The 22,992-nt window shown below is 53.3% G+C and overlaps 2 protein-coding genes across 2 annotated transcripts in view; one reads left to right on the forward strand and one right to left on the reverse strand.

The window, feature by feature from the left end:
* Positions 1 to 1,708: 1,708 nt before the first annotated feature.
* KCNK3 (potassium two pore domain channel subfamily K member 3) overlaps positions 1,709 to 22,992 on the reverse strand; it is a 44,622-nt gene continuing 23,338 nt past the window's right edge. The window contains exon 2 of the mRNA XM_075555804.1: positions 1,709 to 2,661. Coding sequence (XP_075411919.1) covers positions 1,709 to 2,661 — 953 coding nt within the window. The remainder of the gene's footprint in view (positions 2,662 to 22,992) is intronic.
* On the forward strand, positions 9,632 to 10,228 carry LOC142454514 (mitochondrial import receptor subunit TOM5 homolog). The gene has a single exon (XM_075555803.1). It carries the CDS (start codon positions 9,632 to 9,634, stop codon positions 9,785 to 9,787), a length of 156 nt encoding a protein of 51 aa, XP_075411918.1. The 3' UTR covers positions 9,788 to 10,228.

Below are 22,992 nucleotides of genomic sequence, written 5' to 3' on the forward strand. Positions count from 1 at the left end.
GCCCCCACCAGGGAGGGGGTGCTCTTTGCTGCCGCAGCAGGTTAGCTCTCTAGGTTCTCGGGACACAGGCACCAACGATGGCCGTGGGGCCAGGATTAAAACCCCAGGAGGGTGGTTGGACAGGGCGGCCACAACAACAGGCTCAAACATAGCAACAAGTGTGAGGATGGTGCAGGACTGGGCAGTGTTTGGTTCTATTGTCACGATGAGTCAGAACTGACTTGATGGCACTTTACAATGACAAACAACAGGGCATCGAATCCCGTCCCCCACCCCCGGGACTCTTGGGGGGAGAGATTTGTGATCTGCTTTTATAAAGAGTACAGTCCAGAATACCTTCGTTCTGTGTCACACGTGGTCCCTATGAGTTGAGGTGACTCAATAACAGGATATGCCTGTCAGCTCTCTTGGCTGTTTCAGCCCAATTCCCAGACTCTGGGAGCCCTAAATCTTGGCCTTTCTTTTGCGAGACAAGGGCCTGTCTTGTCTTAGGGATTCATTGGGGCCAAGAATAGACCAGGCAGGACCTCTGATCTTGGGCCTCTGGTTCTGGTTTAAGACTTGAGTGCCTGCCCACTGCCCAGTGGTGGGCACGGCAGGAGTTGTGCTCTCAAGAGCACTTACACTGGGAAGATGCAGCCCGGACTTTTGCTCTCTGTTGCCTTCCGTCTGTCCGTCACCTCGGACAGATCCCTCCGCCCGTCTGGGCTTCAGGGTTCTTATCTGTAGCATGGGAATGAGACCCATTCCTCTGTTAGTCTAACGGGGGGTGGGGGGCTGTTGTAAGTCCCAAAGGGACGTGCAGCCAGGAGAGGGTTTTCAAAGACTCAATCACTCCTTGTAGGAGATGGGGGCTCTTAGCAATGGCCCTAAAGGGTAAGTCTGTTCTAGACTCCGAGGGCAGGCAGCTCCTCAAGGTTGACCCACCCCACCCCTCCCTCATGAGATGGTTAACTGGAGGTCAGTTAACCTCTCACAACTTGGGCCACCCCGCAGCCTGGGAAGCTACTGACTCCTCTGCTCTCTGCTTTCCTCCTTCCTGCACCTGTCTGTCCTTCCCGGTGTCAGTCCTGCCCTCTGGGGGCTAGCTTCAAAAGCACTGATAGGTTTCTACACTGCAAAGCCATGCAAAACCAACACAGAAGTGAGTGGGAGGGTAAGAGACAACAGCGGGGTTATGGGGAGGGGGTGTGGGATCGAGGGGTTGACCTGGACAAAGACACCCTGGCTTGGAGGGCCAAGGGGAGGTGGGAGACCTGGCAGGACAGAGTTATAAATAGAGATGCAAATGTACACAGAACATGAAGCCCCACTCCGGAGGTTGGGGTGTCTGGGGACCAGCAGGGCCTCTGAGGACTGGGGAGCCCCTTAGCTTTTCCAAGCGTTAGGGGATGCTCCCAGTTTCTGCCTTCCTGACCCCTGGCCCCCAAAGTTTCACATTTCTCAGAATCTGCAGCGTGGGGATGGGGGCGCAGGGGTCCCTCAGAGCCCAGGTTCCTGCCTGCTGGTGCTAGCAGGCACAGTTGGAGATAGGGGTGGTGGTGGTGATGGTGGTGGTCAGGGCCCGCCCCTTGGGGCCCAAGGCTGCGGGGCAGGCCTCTCTGAGGAGGGCAAGAGTCCCGGGGGTGGGGCGGGGGGGTGTTGTCCCAGCGCGACCCAGCGACGCTCCCTGCGTGCCAGGCCCGGGGTGGGGGTGGGGACCGGTGGGTCACACGGAGCTCCGGCGCTTCATGAGGCCGCGGAAGGTGGACAGACTGTGCAGGCCCGTGGACACGGAGCTGATGGCGGAGCGCGGCGCGGCGCTGCAGAGGCAGCGGTGCGAGGGGGTGTCGCTGTAGCGGCCGCCTCCCCCGGGCGACGAGTGGCTCTGCTCCACGCACGTGTCGGACGTGGAGAGGTCCCTCGGGATGATCATGGGGATGGAGTACTGCAGCTTCTCCCGGCTCTTGTACCACAGGCACGAGCACATGGACTGGAAGTGCAGCACCTCCGCGTACACGTTGCGGAAGCCGCCGCCCCCGCCCCCGCCCCCGCCGGCGCCGGCGGCCAGCGCGCACGAAGAGGCGGTGTCCGTGGTGTGCGCGCTCCCGCCCGCGCCCCCGCCGCCCGCGCCGCCCGCGCCCGCGCCGCCGCCCGCCTGCCCGTTGCGCGTGAGCAGCGCGCGGTGCTCGGCGTCGCGCTTCTCGTCCTCGGCGTTCATGGTCATGAAGCGCAGCACCACGAGGTTGAGGAAGGCGCCGATGACCGTGAGGCCCGTGAGGATGTAGACGAAGCTGAAGGCCACGTACTGCGGCTGCGTCTGCAGCGCCTGGTCCTTCTGCAGCGCCACGTAGTCGCCGAAGCCGATGGTGGTGAGCGTGATGAAGCAGTAGTAGTAGGCCTGGAAGAAGGTCCAGTGCTCGTAGTAGGAGAAGGCGGCGGCGCCGATGCACAGCGTGCTGATGCACGAGAAGAAGCCGATGAGCACCATGTTGGCCATGGACACGTCGGCGCGCCGCATGCCCAGCCCCTTCTTGGTGCGGTGCAACAGGTACTTCACGAAGGTGTTGATGCGCTCGCCCAGGCTCTGGAACATGACGAGCGTCAGCGGGATGCCCAGCAGCGCGTAGAACATGCAGAACACCTTGCCGCCATCCGTGCTGGGCGCCGCGTGGCCGTAGCCTGGGGTGGGGGTGGGGCAAAGAGGAAAGAAAGCTCAGGCCGTGCGTGCGTTGGGCCGCCCTTCCCTTCCCGCGACTCCCGCGCTCGCTCGAGCACCTGGAGGCTCGCTTCTCTCTCCTCGCCCGCCCTGCGCTCAGATTCTGGTCACTTGCTAGCCGCAGGGATGACAATAGATGGTAGGTAGGTCCTCAAGCCAAGTGCTGCTAGCCCCTCTGCTGATCCTTTCTTCTTCACCCTTGTGACAGTTCTCTAAGGTCCGGGAGACCAAAGGAGGGCGGCGGGGAGGGAGGGCAGGAGGAAGAGAGCAAAGAAGGGCTTGGGCGCCCCCACTCCCAGCCAGTCTGGGCCTTTGGGGCTCTGCTCAGGGGTACAGTGAATGGTGTGACCCTTTGCCTGGGCATGCCTACACAGTAGGGTATGCTGGGCCCCTCTAGGGTTTCCCGTATGGGCTCCAATGAATTTCTAATCTTTTGCTTAAAAAAAAGGCTTGGGAGGCAGAGTCACTCTCCTAAGGCCTAGGAGCCAGGCCCCAGGAGCCTGGGCGGCTAGGGGTTATGTATTAGGCTGCTATTTGAAAACCATCGTTCTGCGAGAGGAAAATGGGATTTTCTACTTTGGAAAAGAATCTGTTTCAGCAACTCGCAGGGAGAGTTTGCTGTGAAGCAGGATCTACTCCATGCTAGTGAGCTTGTTTGCCTTGGAGTCGAGTAGTCTGCCTTGGACTGGGGTCTGTCTGTCTGGCTTCAAAGACTGGACCATGTTGCGTACAGGTCTATGCAGTGAACAGACAGACTCTTGGCTGCTGGAGACTTCAGCTAGAAGCCCAGGGGATTGTGGGAGACTGGCTTATCAGCTAGGGACATGGGTTATTGTCCTGTGCCTGTGGACTTTGGACAGATTCTTGGTCCTTTCTGGGCCTCAGTTTATGGAGCTGCCTGGGTGTTGTGCGGTGCAGGGAGGTGGGTGGCCAACTTCCTGTGGGTCAGTATGGAGGGAGAGAAAGTGAGACCCGGATGGCTCCTCAATTTCTCTGCTGCCGCCCAGAGCTGATGGGGCATAGTTGGCAGTTGGCCGTAGGGTGGCTTGCCCATTGGTGCCTGACTAGGAGAAGGGAGACAATGCCCCGTTCTCCCTCTTCCAAGTATGTGAGTAACACCCCGGGTCCTGAGTTCCTAGACTTACCTTTGCCTGGCCCCAAATTGAGGTCTGCCCCATGGGGATGTGGTTATCCCAGAAACCTGGCATCCTTTGATTTGTGTGACTCCCACCTGTCAGATACTCTGTCCCCCTCACCCCCCTATGACCCACCAGCCCACACTGAACCAGGAGCCAGGCTGCAGCAAAACCTCCCTCTGAGCCAGCCACTAAATGGCCTTTAGCCTGCAATTCTGCTTGTCACGCTGGTCGGAGGAAGACCTTGATGGGAACTCAGGAGCTCTGGCCCTGTCACTCATGGCTGCATGACCTTGAGAGAGTTACTCTCCCTCGCTGAGCTCTTGTGTCCTCATTTGCATCCTGAGGTGTACTAACCCTGCTCCTGTCACCACCCTGCAGTTGAGATACTTAGTACTTTGGTTAATAAGAAGGAGAACAAGACAACTCAGGCAACCTTTCCCCCGTTTTCTTCGTATCAAAGCATAGCCTGATGCTGCTTCTTCCAGGCAGCCTTCCTGGGTTTCTCATAGCCCTGAGTGATCTCAGCCTGATTTGAGTGAGACACAGTGTGCTCAGCACCAATATCACCCCCCACCCATGCCCTCTACAAGCATACAAATAGACAAACACTGCCTTCAAGTTGGGGAGGGGCACTGTGGCCCATGTGCTCCTCTATGGCTTGCACCCCCACATGATCAGCCATGCCAAGGGACCCCAAAAATGTGTGAGTGAAGGGCATGGCAGATTGTACCGTGCACGTTGCTGCTGGCTCAGAGTTCGCCACCGGAGGACCGTGGACTAGCCAATTTTTTATTTAAAAGCCTCTCTGAGACTTAGTTGCTTCGTCTGTAAAATGGGGCTAATACATAGCACCAGCTCCACAGGGCTTTGGGGAGGAGGAAGTCAGATCCTGTGCGGGGTACACTTCGCTCGGACTGTGAGCTCACTAGCAGCTCCTTGGACTTGGCAGTGAGTAACGTGCCGGATTTCCTTCCCACTTCCAACAGAGCACCTCGTCGTGGGAGCATTTCCAGTGACACTGGCTTCTCTGCTGTTTCAGCCTTAAAGCTCAGAGAGGTCTGGGGACAGCTGCTGGGTGTGTGCATGTGTGTGCGCGCGCGCAGTTGCAAAACTGCCCTTGGAACAGGCTCCCTGGTCCCGACCACAGGGTGGGGCTGGGGACTCTGCCACCTCTTGCTGTTCAGCTGTTCAGCCACCCTGCCTGGCTCATCCACACCCCAGAGGGGTGAGAACAGATTGTGCCTGCCAGCTCAGCCCAGGCAGCCAGACCACAACTCACCTGGACAGCTGGGAAAGCCTGGAGCCAGGGCCGCCGCTCATCCTGTCCTTCCCTGTCCCCCGGGGCCACACTGCACTGGCTAGGAGAGGGCATGGTACTGTGGCTGGACAGGGAGTTGGGTATAGCCTTGACCCCAGCTTGTCCACGGACTGGCTGGAAGTCCCTCTCCTTCTCTGGGCCTTGTCCCTGGCCTAGCCTGCACTCTGGGCCCCATTTTCCTGGCCTGTCCTGCACTGGGGTGGGGGTGTTTGAGAGCGATCCCTCCTCATCCTGGCTGTCTGCCAGAGCTGCTGCTGCGAGCCAGGGAAAGACGGCTGAGAAGGTGCTGCAGCGCCCGCATCTGCTCAGTAGCAGCAGAAGCGCTGGGGTCGCAAAGGGGAGGGTTGCCCTGAGAATGCAGTCCTGGTACTGGGGTGGTCTCCATGGAGTTAGGCAGCCTCCTCCCACCAGTGGGGCGAAGGACCCCTTCTCTTCTCCACTGCCACCTTGTCCCGCAGTCCTTTATAGGCTGTGACTTCTCCCAGATGTACCTCTTAGAAAAACGTAGGGCCTCTGGCATCACTGCCCGTAGCAGGCCACACACCTAGGCCCTGCTCCCCCAACCCCCTGCTTCAAGGTGTAACAAATCAGTGGGAGAATCCCTCTTCTTTGGTAGGGCCCCTCGGCCACCACATGGGGTGCACCGCCCTCCCCCTCACATCCACAGGGCTTTCCTCACACACCCTCCTGCCCTGCTCTCCCAGCCCCTGGGTCCCTCAGGCCCAGCTTCAGGGTTCTCACACTTCCCTACCTCCCAGTTGGCAGTGACAACTTCGTCTGTCCCCTGCATTTTTGCTGAACTCAGTGACTTTAGAAGTGACACATCCAGGCTTCACGGAAGGCTCCTGTCAGGAGCAGAGCCAGCCCCGGCCCTCACGGCGTGGCTCTATCGAGGGCAGCCACTGCCCAGACAGACCTTATTCTTGGGCTCAGATACTCCACTGTCTGCCCTTAACTTTCTACCTCACCCACAGGTTTAATCACGATTTTGCATGCTATTAGCTCTGTCTTCAGCTTAATCTTCACAAAATTTCCACGGGGTCAGGATTACGATTTCATTTTACAGGTGGGGTCCTGGAGACATCTCGGGAGCCAACCAGGGTCATGCAGGGCACATGACAACAGGTCTGGGTGTCAGCCTCGGACTCTCTAACTCGGCACTCACCCTGATGCACTGCAGCCGATTGGTGAGCCCGGGAAGGGTGGCCAGCAGAGGAAGCTGATGTGGCGAGGAGAGCCTCACCACGGCCTGCTCTGCATTGCAGGTTGCAGAAGAGGCAGGGGAAGTGGGAAGCCTGGGGAGGCAGATGTTTCTAGGTCAGCATGCCCTGCCCCTTCTTCTGTCCCCTTGTCATTGGGTGAAGGGGTAAGGGAGCTGTGAGGACCTGCTGACGTCAGTGCCCAGCTAGGAAGGGTGCCAGCTAGGATGGAGGCATTCCCAAGGGACCCTGAAACTCCTGGGAAGTAATTGGGGATTTGGCAAGGCCTGCCTGCCTGCCCACAGACCCCCTGCCTTCCTGGTCTTTGACTACATCAGATTGGAGTTTATGAGAATGAGAGGGGGGAAGGTGTACAAACACCCCCCTCCCCCCATGTTCTCCCTGCTGCCCAAGGCTGCCTGTCTCTGCCCTTGGGTGCCACTGACACAGAGGCTGCTGTCCTCTGGGAGTCCCTCTCATAATACATGCTGACCAGCCAGCATGTGTGCCCTGATCCTAGACTCCAGCTAGTGCCTCTCAGAGTCCTGGCCAGGCCTTCCGGGCCGAGCTGGCTGTTTCCTCGCTCCTCTTCCTGCCTTGCCCTGAAGCTACCATCAGCTTCAGGATGCTCAGAACCAAAACGGCCCTTAGGCCAAGAGTTTGCATCGTGCAGATGAGGAAATGGAGGCCCAAGAAGGAGAGTGTCCTCAAGGCCACTCAGCCGGTGAATGGCAGTGCCAGTACTGGAACCCAGGATGCCCTGGGTCTGAAATGAATGCTCTGTCACTGGCCGCGGGAGCCAATAGAGCTGTTTACTCAGCCCAGGCCCAGCAGTTTAGGAGCATCTCACAGAGATGACTCTGGAAGCCGGTTGGAGACAGACTTCACCCCAGGAAGCTGCAAGGGAAGATAACAGCTGTGGTTGGACACGCTGGCCGTGGGGGTGGGGTGAGGGGAAGCTGGGGCCTCTGGGCCTCAGTTCTTTTCCGTTCTTTCTAGAATCACCAAGGAACTGAGAGACTGGATCTCTTGGCTTGTCTTTCTCGCTGCCTGGTCATTCTGTCCACATGGCTTGTTGCCTGCTAAGGCAAGCACCACTGGCCACTCTATGCCCTCAGTGATGGCCTTGGTGGGACAAGACTTGGCTGCCCGCCACACACTGGCCTCCTGTGCCCGCCTGACCTCCTACCCCTGGCCTTGCTGGCCACAAGGGCAGAACACTGGCCGAAGTCTTGGGTGGAGGAAAGAGCATGAGGCCAGGAGGCAGGCGACCTGGGGGGTCTGACCTAGCCTCGGCCACGACCATTTGTGCTTAGCAAGTCCCTTCTTTATGCCTCAGTTGTCCTCAACTGAGACATGGGGCGACAGGAAAAGAGATGAAGTCCCCACCTTTTTTTTATTGTTATGAAGATTTTTGATGATTTTCTCTATTCATCCAGTCATTCATCGAGACTAAATTTTGGAAGATTTTATTAAGTGTGATGTATTTATTGATCAGAGCACTGTGGATACTACACCATGTGGGCACTGAATAGATAGATAATTGTCAAATTAATAGTCTAATTGATCAAACCACAGTTAAATTATTTTCCCAGAACAATGGTTAAGAGGACATCTGCCAGTCAAGTTAGCATGAAAGAATTGATTTGATGAGACTGAATTAAGTTATTGTCATTTTGTGAAATACTGAAAATAGATAAGGAATCTTTGTTTTTGTGTTTGAGTTTAGGAGGAGTTATGGAAGCCCTGGAACCACATAGCTTTGGGACCCTGGCCAAGTTACTTAACTTTCTGGGCCTCAGTATTCTCATTGGTAAAATTGGAATAATGAGATATTTACTTCAGACAGTTACTATGAGGACTTTACGACTTAATAGACTTAAAATGCTTACTACGTACAGCTCAATAATGATTCATTATTATGATGATTCCACTGTGATCCTGTTTATTGTACTGTGGTGGCTGGTATGTTACTGATGATGGAAACTAAGCCACCAGGGGTTCAGATGCCATCAGGTCACCCATGGTGGGTAGATTTCAGTGGAACTGCCAGCCTAAGACAAACTAGGAGGAAAGACCAGGCCATTTACTTCTAAGAAAATTGGTCAGTGAGTAACAATGATAAATAGCAACAGATCATTAAGATGAGACCATCAGGTTGGAAGGCACTCAAAATCCGACTGAGGAAGAGCCGCCTCCTCCAAGTCGAGTTGACTGTCATGATGCGGACGGAGAAAAGCTTTTGGGACCGTCACCTGCTGATGTACATGGTGCAGACCGAGAAGAACTAGTTGGAAAGATCCACTAATACTCTGAACATAGACTGTACAAAGCATAAGTCTGTGACAATTAGAAGCCATCAAAAGTGAAATGGAATGGTTGAGATACACATTCGAGGCATTAGTCAGCTGACTGGTATTGGCCCTTTGGGATTAGACAGTCACATGGCTTACTATGCAGAGTGGAAAACTGGGGAGGAATGGCACTGCACATTCCTAAGTCAAAAAGGACATTTCGAGATCTATCCTGAAGTGCAGAGCTATCAGTGAAGAGATAATATCCAAACAACTACCAGGAAGATCGGTTCATGTGAGTATTATCCAAATCGACCCATGAACCACTCGTTAGAGATGAAGGAAGTGAAGATTTTTACCAACTTCTGTCACCAGAAATTGATTAAGCATACAATCAAGGTACTTAAATAATTACTGGCCATTGAAAGGCAAAAGTTGGAAACAAGAAGGATAGATTCTTGGAAAATATGGCCTCAGTGACAGAAATTACACTAGAGATGATATGTTATAATTTTGTAAGACCAATGAAATGCCATTGAAAATGCTACTTTCCCCCAACAACATAAATGTTTGACTCATGTGGACCACAGTGAATACACGAGATTCAGACTGACCACACCCGTGGGAAGATGACGGAGAAGCTCAGACCATTACTTACCCACAAGTTCAGGTCAAAACGAAAGAAAATGAAAACAAGTGCATGAGAGCCAACGTGAAGCATCGAGAGAGTCTCACCTGGATTCAGAGACCGTCTCAATGATAAGATTTGAGACCTTGAACATGGATGACTTCAAGCTTGGGATGACATCAAGAACATCATGTATGGAGAAAGCAAAAGGTCCTGGAAAAGCCAGTAAAGAAAGAAAAGACCGAGATGCATGGCAGAAGCGACTGGAGCTTGCTCTTAAATGTAGAGTAGCGGCGAGGCGGCAATCCGAGAAACACCTAGATCCCTAGCGAGGAGTCCCTGAAGCCCAGCCACGATGCTTCGGACCGAGGGCCTCGCGCCGAAGCTGGACCCCGAGGAGGTGAAACGGAAGATGCGCGAGGACGTGGTCTCCTCCATACAGAACTTCCTTATTTACGTGGCCCTGCTGCGAGTCACTCCATTTATCTTAAAGAAATTGGAGCGTATATGAAGACTTGGCATCGCCTGAGAATATGTGATGTGAAGAACCTGGTTCCAGTCTTCCTAGCTGCAAATGAATAGACCCTGGAAGATATACCAGACTCTGATTGAATGGACTTAAAAACTCTGCTTGACAAGAACAAGTTTTTTTTTTTCTTTTCTGGTGACTGACTGATTATATAAAATTAATTGGGTAATGTGAAAAGATTTCTTGTGGTATCACACCCTTTTGCCTCTGATACTCCGCCTTCCGTGAATGTTGATGTTATTATTATTACATCTTGTCAAACTTCATTTTCCAGCAAGTATTCATCACCAGTGTCTGCAGCAGGTCTGTCTTGACCGCCATCTCTGTGGACCTTTTTGTTTTTGTCCAGAATGTAGTTGTGAAGAGTCCATGACAGTTAGTTATATTTTGTGAAAGTCAGCACAGAACCACAATGATATCTGACCACAGAGCCATTAGTCTGTATTTTTTAAAAATAAATGTATCAGTGTGAAAAAAAAATGTGGAGTAGCTAGAGTGCATAGAAGAAATTATGTCAAAGACCGAAACAGAAGATTTCAAAAGGTGGCCCAGAAATTCAAGCCTCAGGATGATAACGGCAAGATATTGGATAATACAGGACGTATCAAGGGGACCAAGAAGAGACACAGAGTCACTGTACCAAAAAACTTGGTTAATGTTTAACCATTTTCGAGGAGATCAAGAACTGATAGTAATGAAGGAAAAATACAAACTGCCTTGAAAGCATTATTGACAAACAGAGTTCCAGGAAAACAGAGAAAACCAATCGAATTGTTTTAACAAACCGAAGCTGTCATGGAATCACTTATTAGTCTACGCCGAGAAATTTGGAAGACTGCTACCTGACCAACGGCCTGGAAGAGATGCACATTTGTGCTCATTCCAAAGAACGGTGCCCCAACTGAATGCAGAAATTATTGAACAATATCATTAACATAACATGCAAGTAATGTTTTGCTGATGATAATTTTAAAATTATCTCCCAAGTGCTACATCTACAGGGAATTATCAGTGATCGAAACTGATTTTGGAAGAGGATGTGGAATGTAGGATATCATTGTTAACACCCAATGGATCTTAGCTTTAAGTATAGACCACCAGAAAGATGTTAATCAGTATTTTATTGACTATGCAAAGACATTTGACTATGTCGATCTTACTAAACTATGGATAACATTCGAAAGAGGAAAAATTCCAGAACATTTATTTGTGTTCAGGAGCGGTGGTGTCATAACGGGTTACATGTTGGCCTGCTAACCACAGGGTCAGCAGTTCAAAACCATCAGACACTCCTCTGGAGAATGATGAGGTTTTCTTTGCTCCTGTAAAGATGGAAAACCTCAGAAATCTACAGGGGGCAGTTCTACCCTGGCCTATTGTGTTGGTAGGAGTCAGAATCGACTCGATGGCAGTGCATTTTTCATTGTTATTTTCATGAAGAAACTGTCCATAGACCAAGAGGCAGTCATACAAACAAAGACAAGGAGATCCTTCAAGGTTGAGAACCAGGCATGGTGTATGTGAGGATTGTACCATTTCAACATAATTATTCAGTCTGCACACTGAGCAAATAATCTGAGAAGCTGGATTATCGGAAGAGGAATGTGGCATCTGGATTGGAGAAAGGTCTATTAACCATCTTCAGTACGCTCGCTGAAAGCAACGGGGCCTTGAAGCCCCGCTAATGAGGATCAAAGACTGGAGCCTTGTGTATGGATTACTCTTCCGCATAATGAAAGCCCAAATCCTCACAACTGGACCGATGGACAACATCACGCTAAATGGAGGAAAGGCTGAAGGTATGAAGGATTTCATTTTACTTGGGTCCACAATCGGTGCACATGGCAACAGCAGTCAAATCAAATGACCTCGTGCATCGGGCAGCTCTGCTGTCCAGGACCCCTTCATAAAGCGTGAAAACGCAAAGAGGTGACTAAGGACTAAGGTGCATCTGCTCCAGGCAGATCTTCGTTGATCTCCTAGGCATGGGAAAGTCAGACGATGAAGATGGAAGAGCCATGAAAAATCGATGCATTGGAATGATGATGCTGGCAAAGAATATGAAACATACCATAGATTTCCAGAAGAACAAACACATCTGTCTGGGAAGAAGTACAGCCAGCATGCTCCTTGGAAGCAAGGGTAGTGAGGCTTTGTCTCGGTTACTGAGGGCATGTCATTAGGAGAGAGCAGTCCCTGGAGAAGGCCATCAGGCTTGGTAAAGCTGACGGTCAGTGACAATGCGTCAGGAGATGGACTGACACAGTGGCTGCAACAAGGGACTGAACCGTGCCCACAGTTCTGAGGATGGCTCAGTGCCAGGCAGGGTTTTGTTCTTCCGTGCCATGGGGTTGCCGTGAGTGGAGACCAACTCAGTGGCACCGGATGATGATGACTTTGCTCCGGCAGGTCACAAGAGTGGACAGCCTCTCCAGTCGCTCCACATCGAGAAAGAACGGATCCTCGCACAACTGGACCCGTAGGCAACATCAGGAGAAATGGAGACAAGTTGCCAGACATTTCGTTCTAATCGTGTCTCCACAATCGACACCCACAGAAGTAGCACTCAAGACATCGCATGATGTATTGCACTGGGTAAGTCTGCACAGGATCTTTTTAAAGTGTTAAAAGGCAACGAAGCGACTTTGCGGACTGGCGAGGAGCCTGCATCCTGGGCAGCTGGGCAATGATGGGAAAGAGTGCAGAAGAATGCGTGCACTTGAATTACGGCGTTGACGAAGATTATCGAAAGGGAGGATCGGCAAACAAGTAGAAGACGCTCAATAAGATACACCAACAGTGTCGTCCACGGCAGTGGTCCGTCGTTCTGTTGAACGTAGCAGGGTAGCTGAGAGCACAGACTCAGCAGCATCTCATAGCGACGACGACCACACAGGCGCTTTCAGTGCCAGTGGTCTGCGGCCAGCGTTTCTCACGCTTCATTCCCTGGGACACCATTTTCACGACTGTTACTAAGTTGGATGAGGAAAAGACAGCTTCTTAATTACGGCTAGGCGCCTCAGAGCCAGTTCGGACACAGGGTGGACTCAGGCACCCCTGAACAAAATGTCGACAGGTTCCGTGCCATCTCCACAACTTGTTACGTTTGAGCCCATTGTTGCAGCTAGATGTATCACTCCATCGCATGGAGGTCATCTCCTGCTATGCTGACCCTCTACTCTGCCAAGTAGGATGTCGTCTCAAGGGACTGGCCCCTCTTCATAACATAGCCTGACTACGTGAGAGGAAGTCTGGCTAGCCTTGCTTCTAAGGAGCACTCTGGTTATCCTTATTCCAAGACAGATTTGTTTGTTCTTCTGGCAGTCCAAGGTACATTTCAGTATTCTTTGCCGGCAGCAGAAGTCAAATGCATCTGTTCTCCGGTCTTCCATAATCAGTGTCCAACTTTCACATGCATAGGAGGCGATTGAAAAATACCATGGCTTGGGGTGGGCGCCCCTTAGTCCTCAAAGTGACATATTGTTCTTGGAATTGATCTTGTGCAGTATATCTGCTCAATACAATAGGTCATTTAATTTTTTGACCTCCATTAACATGAGGGTATGCTGCATCACACAGGCTTTCTTAGAGCTTACCCACATGTTAACGAGTGAGGTCCATTAAAATTGTCAGGACCTCGTGTTAACTGTTCTTACTTGGCCACTGTGGTAGCTACATAATCTGGTGTCAATTTGAGGATTCAGAGCGAAGGGGTAGAGTCTAGCCTGTCAATCAGGTAGTAGCTTGATGACCTCATTTGGAGGCACTAAGGAGATAAATAGCTCACTGGAGGTGGGCCACAGGCTCACTCCCTGTGAGACATCCCTGTGGAGAAGACACATGGAGAGAGGCTGATGGAGCCAGACCTCTGGAGCCGGAGAAGCCATGTGGAGACTCCTGCCACTGCTGAGATGCTTACAATGCCACTGGATCCACAAGACTGCCTACTGGCCTGTGGTCATCCCGCATTTGATGTCACTGTATGTGTTATTTGAGTCTGGTGAGGACTTTATAGATTGGTATCAGACATATTGATTGGCATCAACTAATATCAGACTTACGGACTTGATCTGGACTGAGCTGAGATACTTTCTTCATGTTCAACCACTCTTGTATATAAAGCTTTTTCTTACACACACATGCGTCTTTATGAATTTGTTTCTCTATGAATTTGTTTCAACCCGGACTAACACAGCCACCAAACACTTTCCTCACACAGTGCGTTCCACTCCACAAGTGTCCCTTAGAACAGGGTTCGTCTTCAGCAGCAGCAAGAACCTCCACTGTCCTTGCAGGCATCTGACTTGGAGATTCCCTGCTCTCTCCTATCTGGGTATCTCCAGCCTCTTGTGGCTTACAAACACACAACCCTCTCCATGGGGGGCTGCAACCTGTTTCCCTGCAGACTGAGCTGTCTAATGGAAGCAGGTGGACACACGGCGGATGGTGGCCCACAGCAAGAGGGAGAAGATGTTTCCTGAGAAGTCCGGAAGGTGGGGAACTCAAGATGCTGCCAAGCTGGAACTGGGGAGAAACCCTAACCCAGAATGCAGCCTGGTTCCAGGGCTTCCTCAGGGATCCAGGCCCAGAGGAGGAGTTGTCCCATTCATCTGGGGATGTCAGCTGTGTGGAGCTGGGAAGTGGGACCGGAGGCTCCCTGGGAACCTAATTGGTGTGTGAAAGGAGATGAGGCAGAAAGAGGTTGGCAGTGAGCCCAAGGCCTTGGGAGAGCGTGGGAGGCGGCTGCCCGGCCCGTGGAAGTGGGCAGAGAGCAGGTGCCCTCCTTTCTACACCTGAGGACCCAGCATGGACATCACCTTTCCAGATCCTTCTCAGCAGCTGGAGGGGCTTCCCTCTGGGCCTCGCCACAGCTCGCAGCTCTGGGTCTGCACACCCATGTCCACAGAGGGGCTCTGTGAACCGCCTGGAGTCTGATTGGAGCAGCTGCTCCGAAAATGCTTCCAAGTCAACCACCGGAGGAGGCCCTTGATGTTGAGGCTGAAGAAGTCCATGGTGCCAGAGAGAAAGGGGTATGTATGTGGGGTGAGGTGGGGGCGGCCCATCACTTTGCTCCCTGTGGCCCCCAGGCTCCATCACCATGAGGTTAGCCTCAAGACCCTAGAAGTTCCCTAGCCTGCTCCGCCGACACGCAGCCAGACAGGCTGGCCAACCCCCCTGCCGGGCCTGGGCCACCACCAGGATTATGGAGGTGGGGAGAGAGCCGGGCCTGGATTCCATCCCCTAGCAGGCCAGAGCTAGAGGAAGGGCAGCTTTGAAGCACACACCCTCCCTCCCTCCCTCCGCCCGTCCTGCCCCTTCAAGGCCTCTCTTCCTTCCCCTCACCCCCTCTCCCCTCCTTGCTCTTCCTCCTGCCAGCAGGACCCCATCTTCCCCCTTCCCTCCAAAGCTTTCCCACAGGGGGCCCACTGCTCTCGTTCCCTTAGCTGCCCCCTGTCCACAGTCACCCCTCTCACTCAGGTCTGGGGGGTCTCTGGTGTGGGACAGCCCCCAATGCTCCCATCCCTCACCAGCCTCAGGCCCACATGTGATTGGGGGGAGCGGAGGGGGAGGGTGCTGGTGTCATGGAAAATCCCTGTGGCAGCCAAGGTCAGTGTTTGCAGACATAGCCTGGCCCAGAGCCAGCCTGCCTCCCTGGCCAGCTCCCTCCGGCCAGCCCATCCCCATGGAAGAGGCTGCTCCCCACGGGGCCCAATGGGATGCCCTGGGGTGGCTCTAGGGGCCTGGGGGCAGGGGCCTCTGAAGCCATCCATCCAGAGGTGTGGAGATTAGTAGCTCAAATCACTCATTTCATCTGTGGATCCACTGAGGCTCAGAGAGGGGCAGGACCCAGGCTGGGGTCACCCACAGAGTTAGGACTAGAATTCAGGATCCTTGTCCCAGTTCAATCTTACTGCCTCACTCTGCAGAGTGGGTGGTGGTGGTGGTGGGGCATCTTAAAGTCCCTTCTGATAGGTCAACGGAAACTGGGTTAGAGACGTCCAGTAGAGCCAAAACTGGGTGGAGGTCTAGAGCAGGAGATCCAGCTGATCAAACCAGGTCCCCTCATCTCAAAACACTTTGGGGCTCAGAAGGAATCAGATGCAACATCTCAGTGGAAGTACTTGGAGAACTTCAGTGTAGACACAAATGAATAAGATATCACGCGGCTTAACACGGATGGGAGGCGAGGGTGGTGGGTGCTTTAGGAGGCATCTAAGCCTGTTGCCTGCAGGAAGGTTGGAGGGGTACAACTTCCAGCTAGGGTGTCCTGGAGGACCATAGAGAGGAGGTGACATTTGTGTGGAGCCCTGAAGGTTGAGTAGGAAATGAGGGGAAGCGTTGGACCGAAACACAGTGCTAAGAAGATCGGAGGCTAGTTAGGGACCGTGGGAACAGCAGCAGCCACAATGGATCTGAGCATGGGGGCTGGTGGGCATTCTCAGCAGAGGTGGTGTGGCGGGGACTGGCAAATCCCAGAAGCAGGTTATGATAAGAATCAAGAACCTTAGAAACGTTCCTAGCCCGGATCCTGCAATGGCCCTGCTAGGAAAATAACCAGAGGTCGGGAAAAAGATTTATGAATATGGATGTTTATGGCAGTGTTTTTCATTGTGCAAGATTGTAAACAGTCCAAATGTGCACCAATCAGGTTTAGTTAAATATATTAAGGTGTATTTATGAGGCGGAAGACTAGGCAGCCACTGACGTGCTGCTTGTGGGGCGTGGCTTCATCCCCCAGCCGCTCACCGTGGACAGTGAACTAAGTGACAGGATCCAAGACGAAGCAGGATCGCACTCTAAGTATATAAGCATCACACACACACACACACACACACACACACACACACACACACACACGAAGCAGCTGGAAGGAGAGACTCCCTCAAAGCCCATGGAGTTGATCTGTGCTCGATCCCGGATCGGGTGGACTGGGTTCCTCTTGATCCACTCTGCCTTTTTGACACAAAGGAGATCTTAAGAGCTTTCTAAGTAGAAGATGATAAACAGTGTACACCCAACAAGAACAGAAGTCCCTCTGGTTTCTCAGGCGCAGCTGTCGGCGAGGTAGGCAAGGGCCCAGATGAGAAGCGCTCTGAAGGTGGGCTCCGAATCCACATCCGTACCTGGAGGCCGGAGGGGCTGCTGACCACCGCTCACTGCTCACCGAGGCTCTGAGGCCTGCTTACCTGACCTCCCTGTGTGGGACTGATGGCCGTGGGAGCTCAGAGGCGGGGCATCGCTAGGACACTCCAGCAGGGGCCCAGTGGTCCAGGGCTCAGGCCCGAAGGTGAAGGAATCAGGATGTGTCGAGGTCAGAAGTGGAGAGAGTAGAGGAGGTGGGGTGGGGGAGAAGAAAGGAGAAGGAGTAGAGAGTCCAGGGGAATTGAGAATGAGAGGCAGGGAGGGAAGAGAGGAGAGCGGAGCCACAATGTGTGGGGTCATGGTTTGGGTTGAAACCCTGAGCGTCGGGCATGCAGGGGTTTGGGGCTCTTGTTCACGCCTAAGTTCTTTACCCTACATGCTTGGCACATCTTTGGCATTTGATAAATGACTGTTGAATGGATGAATTAGGGTGAGGGGCATGGGCAGGTGGAGACAGGGAGGGTGCATGGAGCTGAGGACCACTACATTGCAAGCCTGCTACCTCAGGGTGTTCTAGGAAGGGTACTGACCTGCCTGGGATCAGTGGGCTTTGTGAGGGGCTGTTCTAGGACACCAGGCCAGATGGGAGAGGCCTGGGCCTATTCCTCTGACCAGCTGGACAGGGCATCTGTGAGCTGAGGACTTCTAACAGATTGAATCTGGCGGGGTTTTAATTAAATGAATCCACCAGGGACAGCCCGGCGTTGAGACGGGCACGCTGAAGCGCAGTGCAGAGTGGACGCGGCTGCCTGAGCAGATGGCTGGAGAGACCAGGGCCGCTTCTTTCAAAGCTGCTTCTGGAACACTGGCATCTGGCTGAGAGAAGGCCCAAGTCTGACACATTGTCACTCCCGGACTTATCCTCTTTGGCTACTGAGGAGAAGTAGGCCTGGGTTGGCACCTCTGGTCAGACTCAACCAAAGGGGCTGAGCTGCTCTCCATCAGAGGCCCTGCTGGGCCACGGGAGGGTGGGGGTGGGGCAGCAGTGCCAGGCTCCAAGTTCCCTGCTGGCCTAGATGGAGCTTGCCCAGAGCCTGGCTGCTAGAGACCCCACCTGCCATCCATGCTCCACCCAAGCTTCTCTGTGGGGGGCTAGAGAGAGTCCTAAAGGGGCGAGGGGCACAGGAGTGAACAAGCAACTGGCTGGGAGTGGAGGCCTGGCTCCCTTCTTTGTTCTGCCTCTGCCTTGCTGGGGGCCAGGGCCCATATTTTATTCTTTGCAGGTGGACTCTGTCAGCAGCTCAACTCTGCTGTCCATCACTGCAGGAAAGCCACCATAGGCCCTTACATGAACCAAATGGGTGTGGCTGGGTTTTTCAATAAAACTTTATTTACATAAACAAGGTGGACCAGGAGCCAACCCTGCTGCAGGGTCTCTGGTAAGGCATGACACCTCTCTAAGCCTCAGTTTTCTTACCTACCGATTGGAAAATTATCTTGGGTGTATTGGACAGGGTTCTCTAGAGAGACAAACCAGATTGCTAGTAATTATAAATATATATATAAAGATAGATATATAATTCGAGAAACAAACCATTAAATAATATACAGATAGATAATATAAGAAATTAACAGTTAAATTATAAAGCAGTGAGACACTAGCAGTCCTTCAAGTTTTGAGAGCTGCCAGGTGCCAGCCCCCTTATGTAGAGAGAGCTGGGCTATATATACCCAGGCAGCAAACAGCAAGGCAGGTCCCCAACTGTCATCAACTGTCAGTCCCCAGCTCCAGAGATGAACATTCCAATCGTGTGGGCTTAAAGGGACCTCAACTTACAGCAACACAGTTCACAGGCTAGGCATCCCACAGGTAGTGTACCCCTTTAAACTGAGGCACAGAACAACCAAGGCGAGGCTCACCGAGCCATTTATCGCTCTGCCCTTCAGTTAATCCTACTTGTGTTTATCAGCCAGGCTGGCACAATACACCATAGCATTGGGAGACCCCTCAAATCTCTTCTCCATGGCGCCTCGGTCAGCCTGCATTGGAAGCACGGCGCTGGTGAAGCCCTCAAAGTACACAGACTGCCAGAGGAACAACGAGTCTGTCTCCGAAGCAGGATGGCCAGACCTCTCTTTGGAAGGAAGACCGGCAGAGACTTCGTCTCACGTCCTTTGGACGCACAATGAGAAGGGGCGACGGTGGAGGGTAAGAGAAAGGGGAAGACTCACCAAGGGGAAGACTCACCCAGTGGCAGCACCAAGGGGCTCAAGCGTAAGAACGTTCCTGAGGATGTCACAGGACTGGACGATGGTTCGTCCTGTTGGACTCACGGCGCCTAAGAACAACGACGCCAGCTTTCGTGGTGGGAAGGCAGATCTGAATAATGCTTGTGTTGACTGGCTTGCCTCGGACGGGGCTGACTTCCCTGAGAAGTCTGCGTTTAGGGTCTTATGAATGGCTGCTTCCTCCCATTCCACGTCTGGTGCCCACCGCAAGTGTGGAGTTGGTGTCCGGGGCTCTTGGGAGGTCACGTCTGTGTCTCCACATCCCCGCGTCTCGCTCATGCTCCTTCCTGCTGGATGGGCTTCTACTTCTCCATCCAAACCCATCTCCAATGTCAGCCTCCACAGGGAATCTCAGATTCCACCGCCTAACCAGAGCAGCGCTGCTGAAGGCAGGGCACACATTTAGGCCTGTCATTTTGTACAGCCTAAGCCAGGCTCGCTCGCTCACTTGCTCACCTGCTCACTGACTTCCAGTCGATCCCGGTTCAGCGCAATCCCAGGGCAGAGAGTCGAACTGCCCCTGTGGGTTTCTGAGATGGCAACTCTGTATGGGAGAACTTCAGCTTTCTCCTGCGGGTGGCTGGTGGCTTTGAACTGCTGACTTCATGTGTCAGCCACCTAATGCTTAACCCACTGCATCACCATGCTAGCACTCCTGGCCATGCTAGCGGACTGACAGTGGGGTTCTGGGCGGCAGGTGCTGCACCAAAGGAGGCTGAGCAGGGCCACCGAGCGACTGGGACCAGGCTGCATTTTCTAGGCTGGATCTCCTTCCAAGAGGGGGTTTCACAAAGCAGAGTGGTGACATCCCTTATCTTTGAGCTCCATTTTCCCTGTGAACGCTGAAGCCCTCTCTGAAGTCCCATGGAGGGGGGCCAGGGATAGGGGTGCTGGCTCCATCTGGGCCAGAGAGAGGCCTTCACAATTGCTCCCTTCTAAGTGGTCCTGGAAAATCTGTCCAGAGGAGAGGCCAGCAGCAAGACACTTCCTGTCACAGCAGGTTCGCTCTCTTGCGGAGACCCCCTCCCACGGAGACCCCCTCCCACACACCCAGACCCACTCCCATGGCACCCAGACTCCCCAGGGCTGTGGTGTCCATAGAAGACCCCTCTTCCTGCCTGTGCCCCAGAGCAGGAGGCAGGCATCGTTAGAAAAGCTGTCCACAGGGTGGGTGAGGAGTGGTGGTGGTGGGGGCTGGGCTGCACGGCCAGCCCTGGGAGAAGCCCCTGCTTCTGGAAGAGGGAGTATGGGGACCTGGGGAGGCCAAGCAGGAAGCAGGGGCCCTAGGGGGCTGCAGCCCTTGGCTGCTCCCAAGAATATCAGCTGAAAAAATCAGCAGGCGAAATGGCTTCCTTCCCTCTTGGCTTGTCTAAATCGATTAGCAAACATTTCTTAAGCACCTACTACTTTGTGTCCCGTGGGAGGCCGAGTCTGGGAGAGGGGACAGAGGGGAGGCCGGTAGGGCATAGCCATCTGGGCACAGAGACTGGTGGGGCTCAGTGGGGGACACTGTCCGGGAAGGATGGGCTTGCCCTAAGGCAGGCTCCCTCTGCTCCAGAGGGGTCCACTTGGGGCATGTGGAGCTGGGCACCCGAGGGTAGTGGTACGTGTCGGGCTGCTAACCGTAAAGTCAGCAGTCCCAAACCACCAGCTGCTCCCCGGGAGAAAGACGGTTTTCTACTCTGGTAAAGAGTGACAGTCTCAGAAACCCTCCACCCTGTGCTAGAGGGTCCCCAAGCGCCGGTCGGCATTGACTCGTGGCAGTGAGTGAATGGGCGAGTGTTGTCTTGCCATCGATGTTGTATGCCAGCCATTAGAGTATGGCATTTCTCCGCCCCACCCCTGGCAGGTTCTAAAGAGGGGACTGAACTCCTGGATGCAGCTCTCAAGTCCAGGGTCAGTGTGGGCAACCCTCACGCCCTGGTGGGCGTTTTGATCCTGCTAATGTTAGGCTGCTGACCCAGAAGATGGACAGTTCGAACCCACCAGCTGCTCCATCGAAGCAAGATGAGGCTTTCTGCTCCTGTCGAGATTTACGGCTTGGGAATCCTAGGAGCCGTTCTCCTCAGGTGGGGGTGGGGGGGTTGCTTTGAGTCAGAATTGAGTTGGCAGCAGGGGCTTTTGTTTTGGAATTTAGGTCCTGGTGGTAATCCCCAAATGGTTCAAATGGTTAACATATTCCTCTGCTTGAAGGTCACCCAGAGGTTCCTCAGAAGAAAGGCCTGGTGATCTACTTCTGAAAGATCAGCCCCTGGAACCTAGTGGAGGTCACCTCTACTCCTGCACACACTGGTCTCCACGAGCCCGCAGGCCCTGCAGGCTGCTGGTTTCAGGCCCTGGTTGTCAGAAGTTGGATCCAGGTCACTGGCTGAGGTCAGACTCTCTTCTCCCTGGTCATTCCTTTTTATTTGTCTATTTATTATTATGCTACTGCAGTTTTATATTTATAGAGTTATTGTGACTCTCTCCCTTCCCTTTTTTTTAATGGGTGAAAAAGAGATTTCATTCTTTACACATAAAAATAAATCAAGTGCCTAAAGGAAACATAAAAATATTCAGGTATTTTAAAAATGAAATCACTAGGTCTAGCATGAAAAGACAGTATCTATCCTTAATAGCTTGAAAGATTTTTTTTTAAACTAAGTAGTAAATCTTGTATTGAGCTCAAACTGTAGATTCCCTACCAAGCTCCCCACATCCTCACCCCCTGCCTTCCTTTTTATAGCCAGTCAGCACCTGCCTGCTCTGATGGACGCCTGGCTGACTGCTGAGTTCCTGCAGATTCCGCCCCTGCAGCCTTTTCCAGGAAGCCCACGGGCAACACAGCAGCCATCTCTGCCGCTCGCTTGGCATCTGGGCTGCCCCTATCTGGCTCATTGACCGTCTCCCGGAGGCACTGTGAGCACAACTCCTTTGGTTAAGTCCACCTGTGTAGAAGTGGGGACAGGGGATGACTGGCAGGCATGGGGGCAGGGGCAGCTGGCCAGGGTCCAGGCCTGGCCCTCTGAGTGGGGGTGGGGGGACAGTGTCTCGCTTCCTGAGCCTCTTCTTTGTCTGGTGCGGTGGGTCGAGGATGGGCTGCACGGCGAGGGAGAGACAGTGGCAAAGGACGCAGCCAGCCCCGGCGCGCTGGCATGGGCTCGAATTCGCACTGTGCTGTCTGTCGGCTCCTTTCGACAAGGAGTCCGAGGCTCCTTTCTGCTGTTACTGCGCATTGCTGTGGTGTGGATGTCAGCTTGGGCGCCCCTGTCTGTGTGTGCGGAGTGGAACAGTTCCACGGGGTTTCCAAGGCTGCAGACCACCAGGCTGTCTAGCACGGCCTCTCTGCTGGGGGACACCTTGCCAATCTTTCCGGCTTAACGGTCCATGCTGTACAGTGTCATCGAGTCAGTTCTGACCCATAGCGACCTCACGCCATCCTCACTATTGTTCCTGCAGCCAAGGTGTCAATCCATCTCTTCGAGGTCTTCTTCTTATTCCGTCCCTCCACTTCACCACGCATGATGCCCTTCTCTAGGGACTGGCTCTCCTGACAATACGTCAGGAGACACTGTCTACGGAGGCAATGGGAGGTTAATAAACCCCAGACTCCCAAACCCATTGCCACCGATCTGATTCTGACTCGATGACCCCATAGGACAGAGTGGAACTGCTTTTTAAGGCTGGTTAGGGAGCAGGGAGACTCTCCTTCTCCTGCAGAGTAGTGAGTGGGTTTGAACTGCTTACCTTGGGGTCCGCAGGCAGCCTAGCCGTGACCCCACTGTGCCACCAGGGCTTCTTGGGAAGCTGAATACCATTGGCCTGAACTCAAGCAG

This window comes from Tenrec ecaudatus, chromosome 8, assembly GCF_050624435.1.
Source record: "Tenrec ecaudatus isolate mTenEca1 chromosome 8, mTenEca1.hap1, whole genome shotgun sequence".
NCBI lineage: Eukaryota > Metazoa > Chordata > Mammalia > Afrosoricida > Tenrecidae > Tenrec > Tenrec ecaudatus.

Coding starts and splice junctions, on each gene's coding strand:
- LOC142454514 (XM_075555803.1), top strand. CDS start 9,632: ATGCTTCGGACCGAGGGCCTCGCGCCGAAGCTGGACCCCGAGGAGGTG.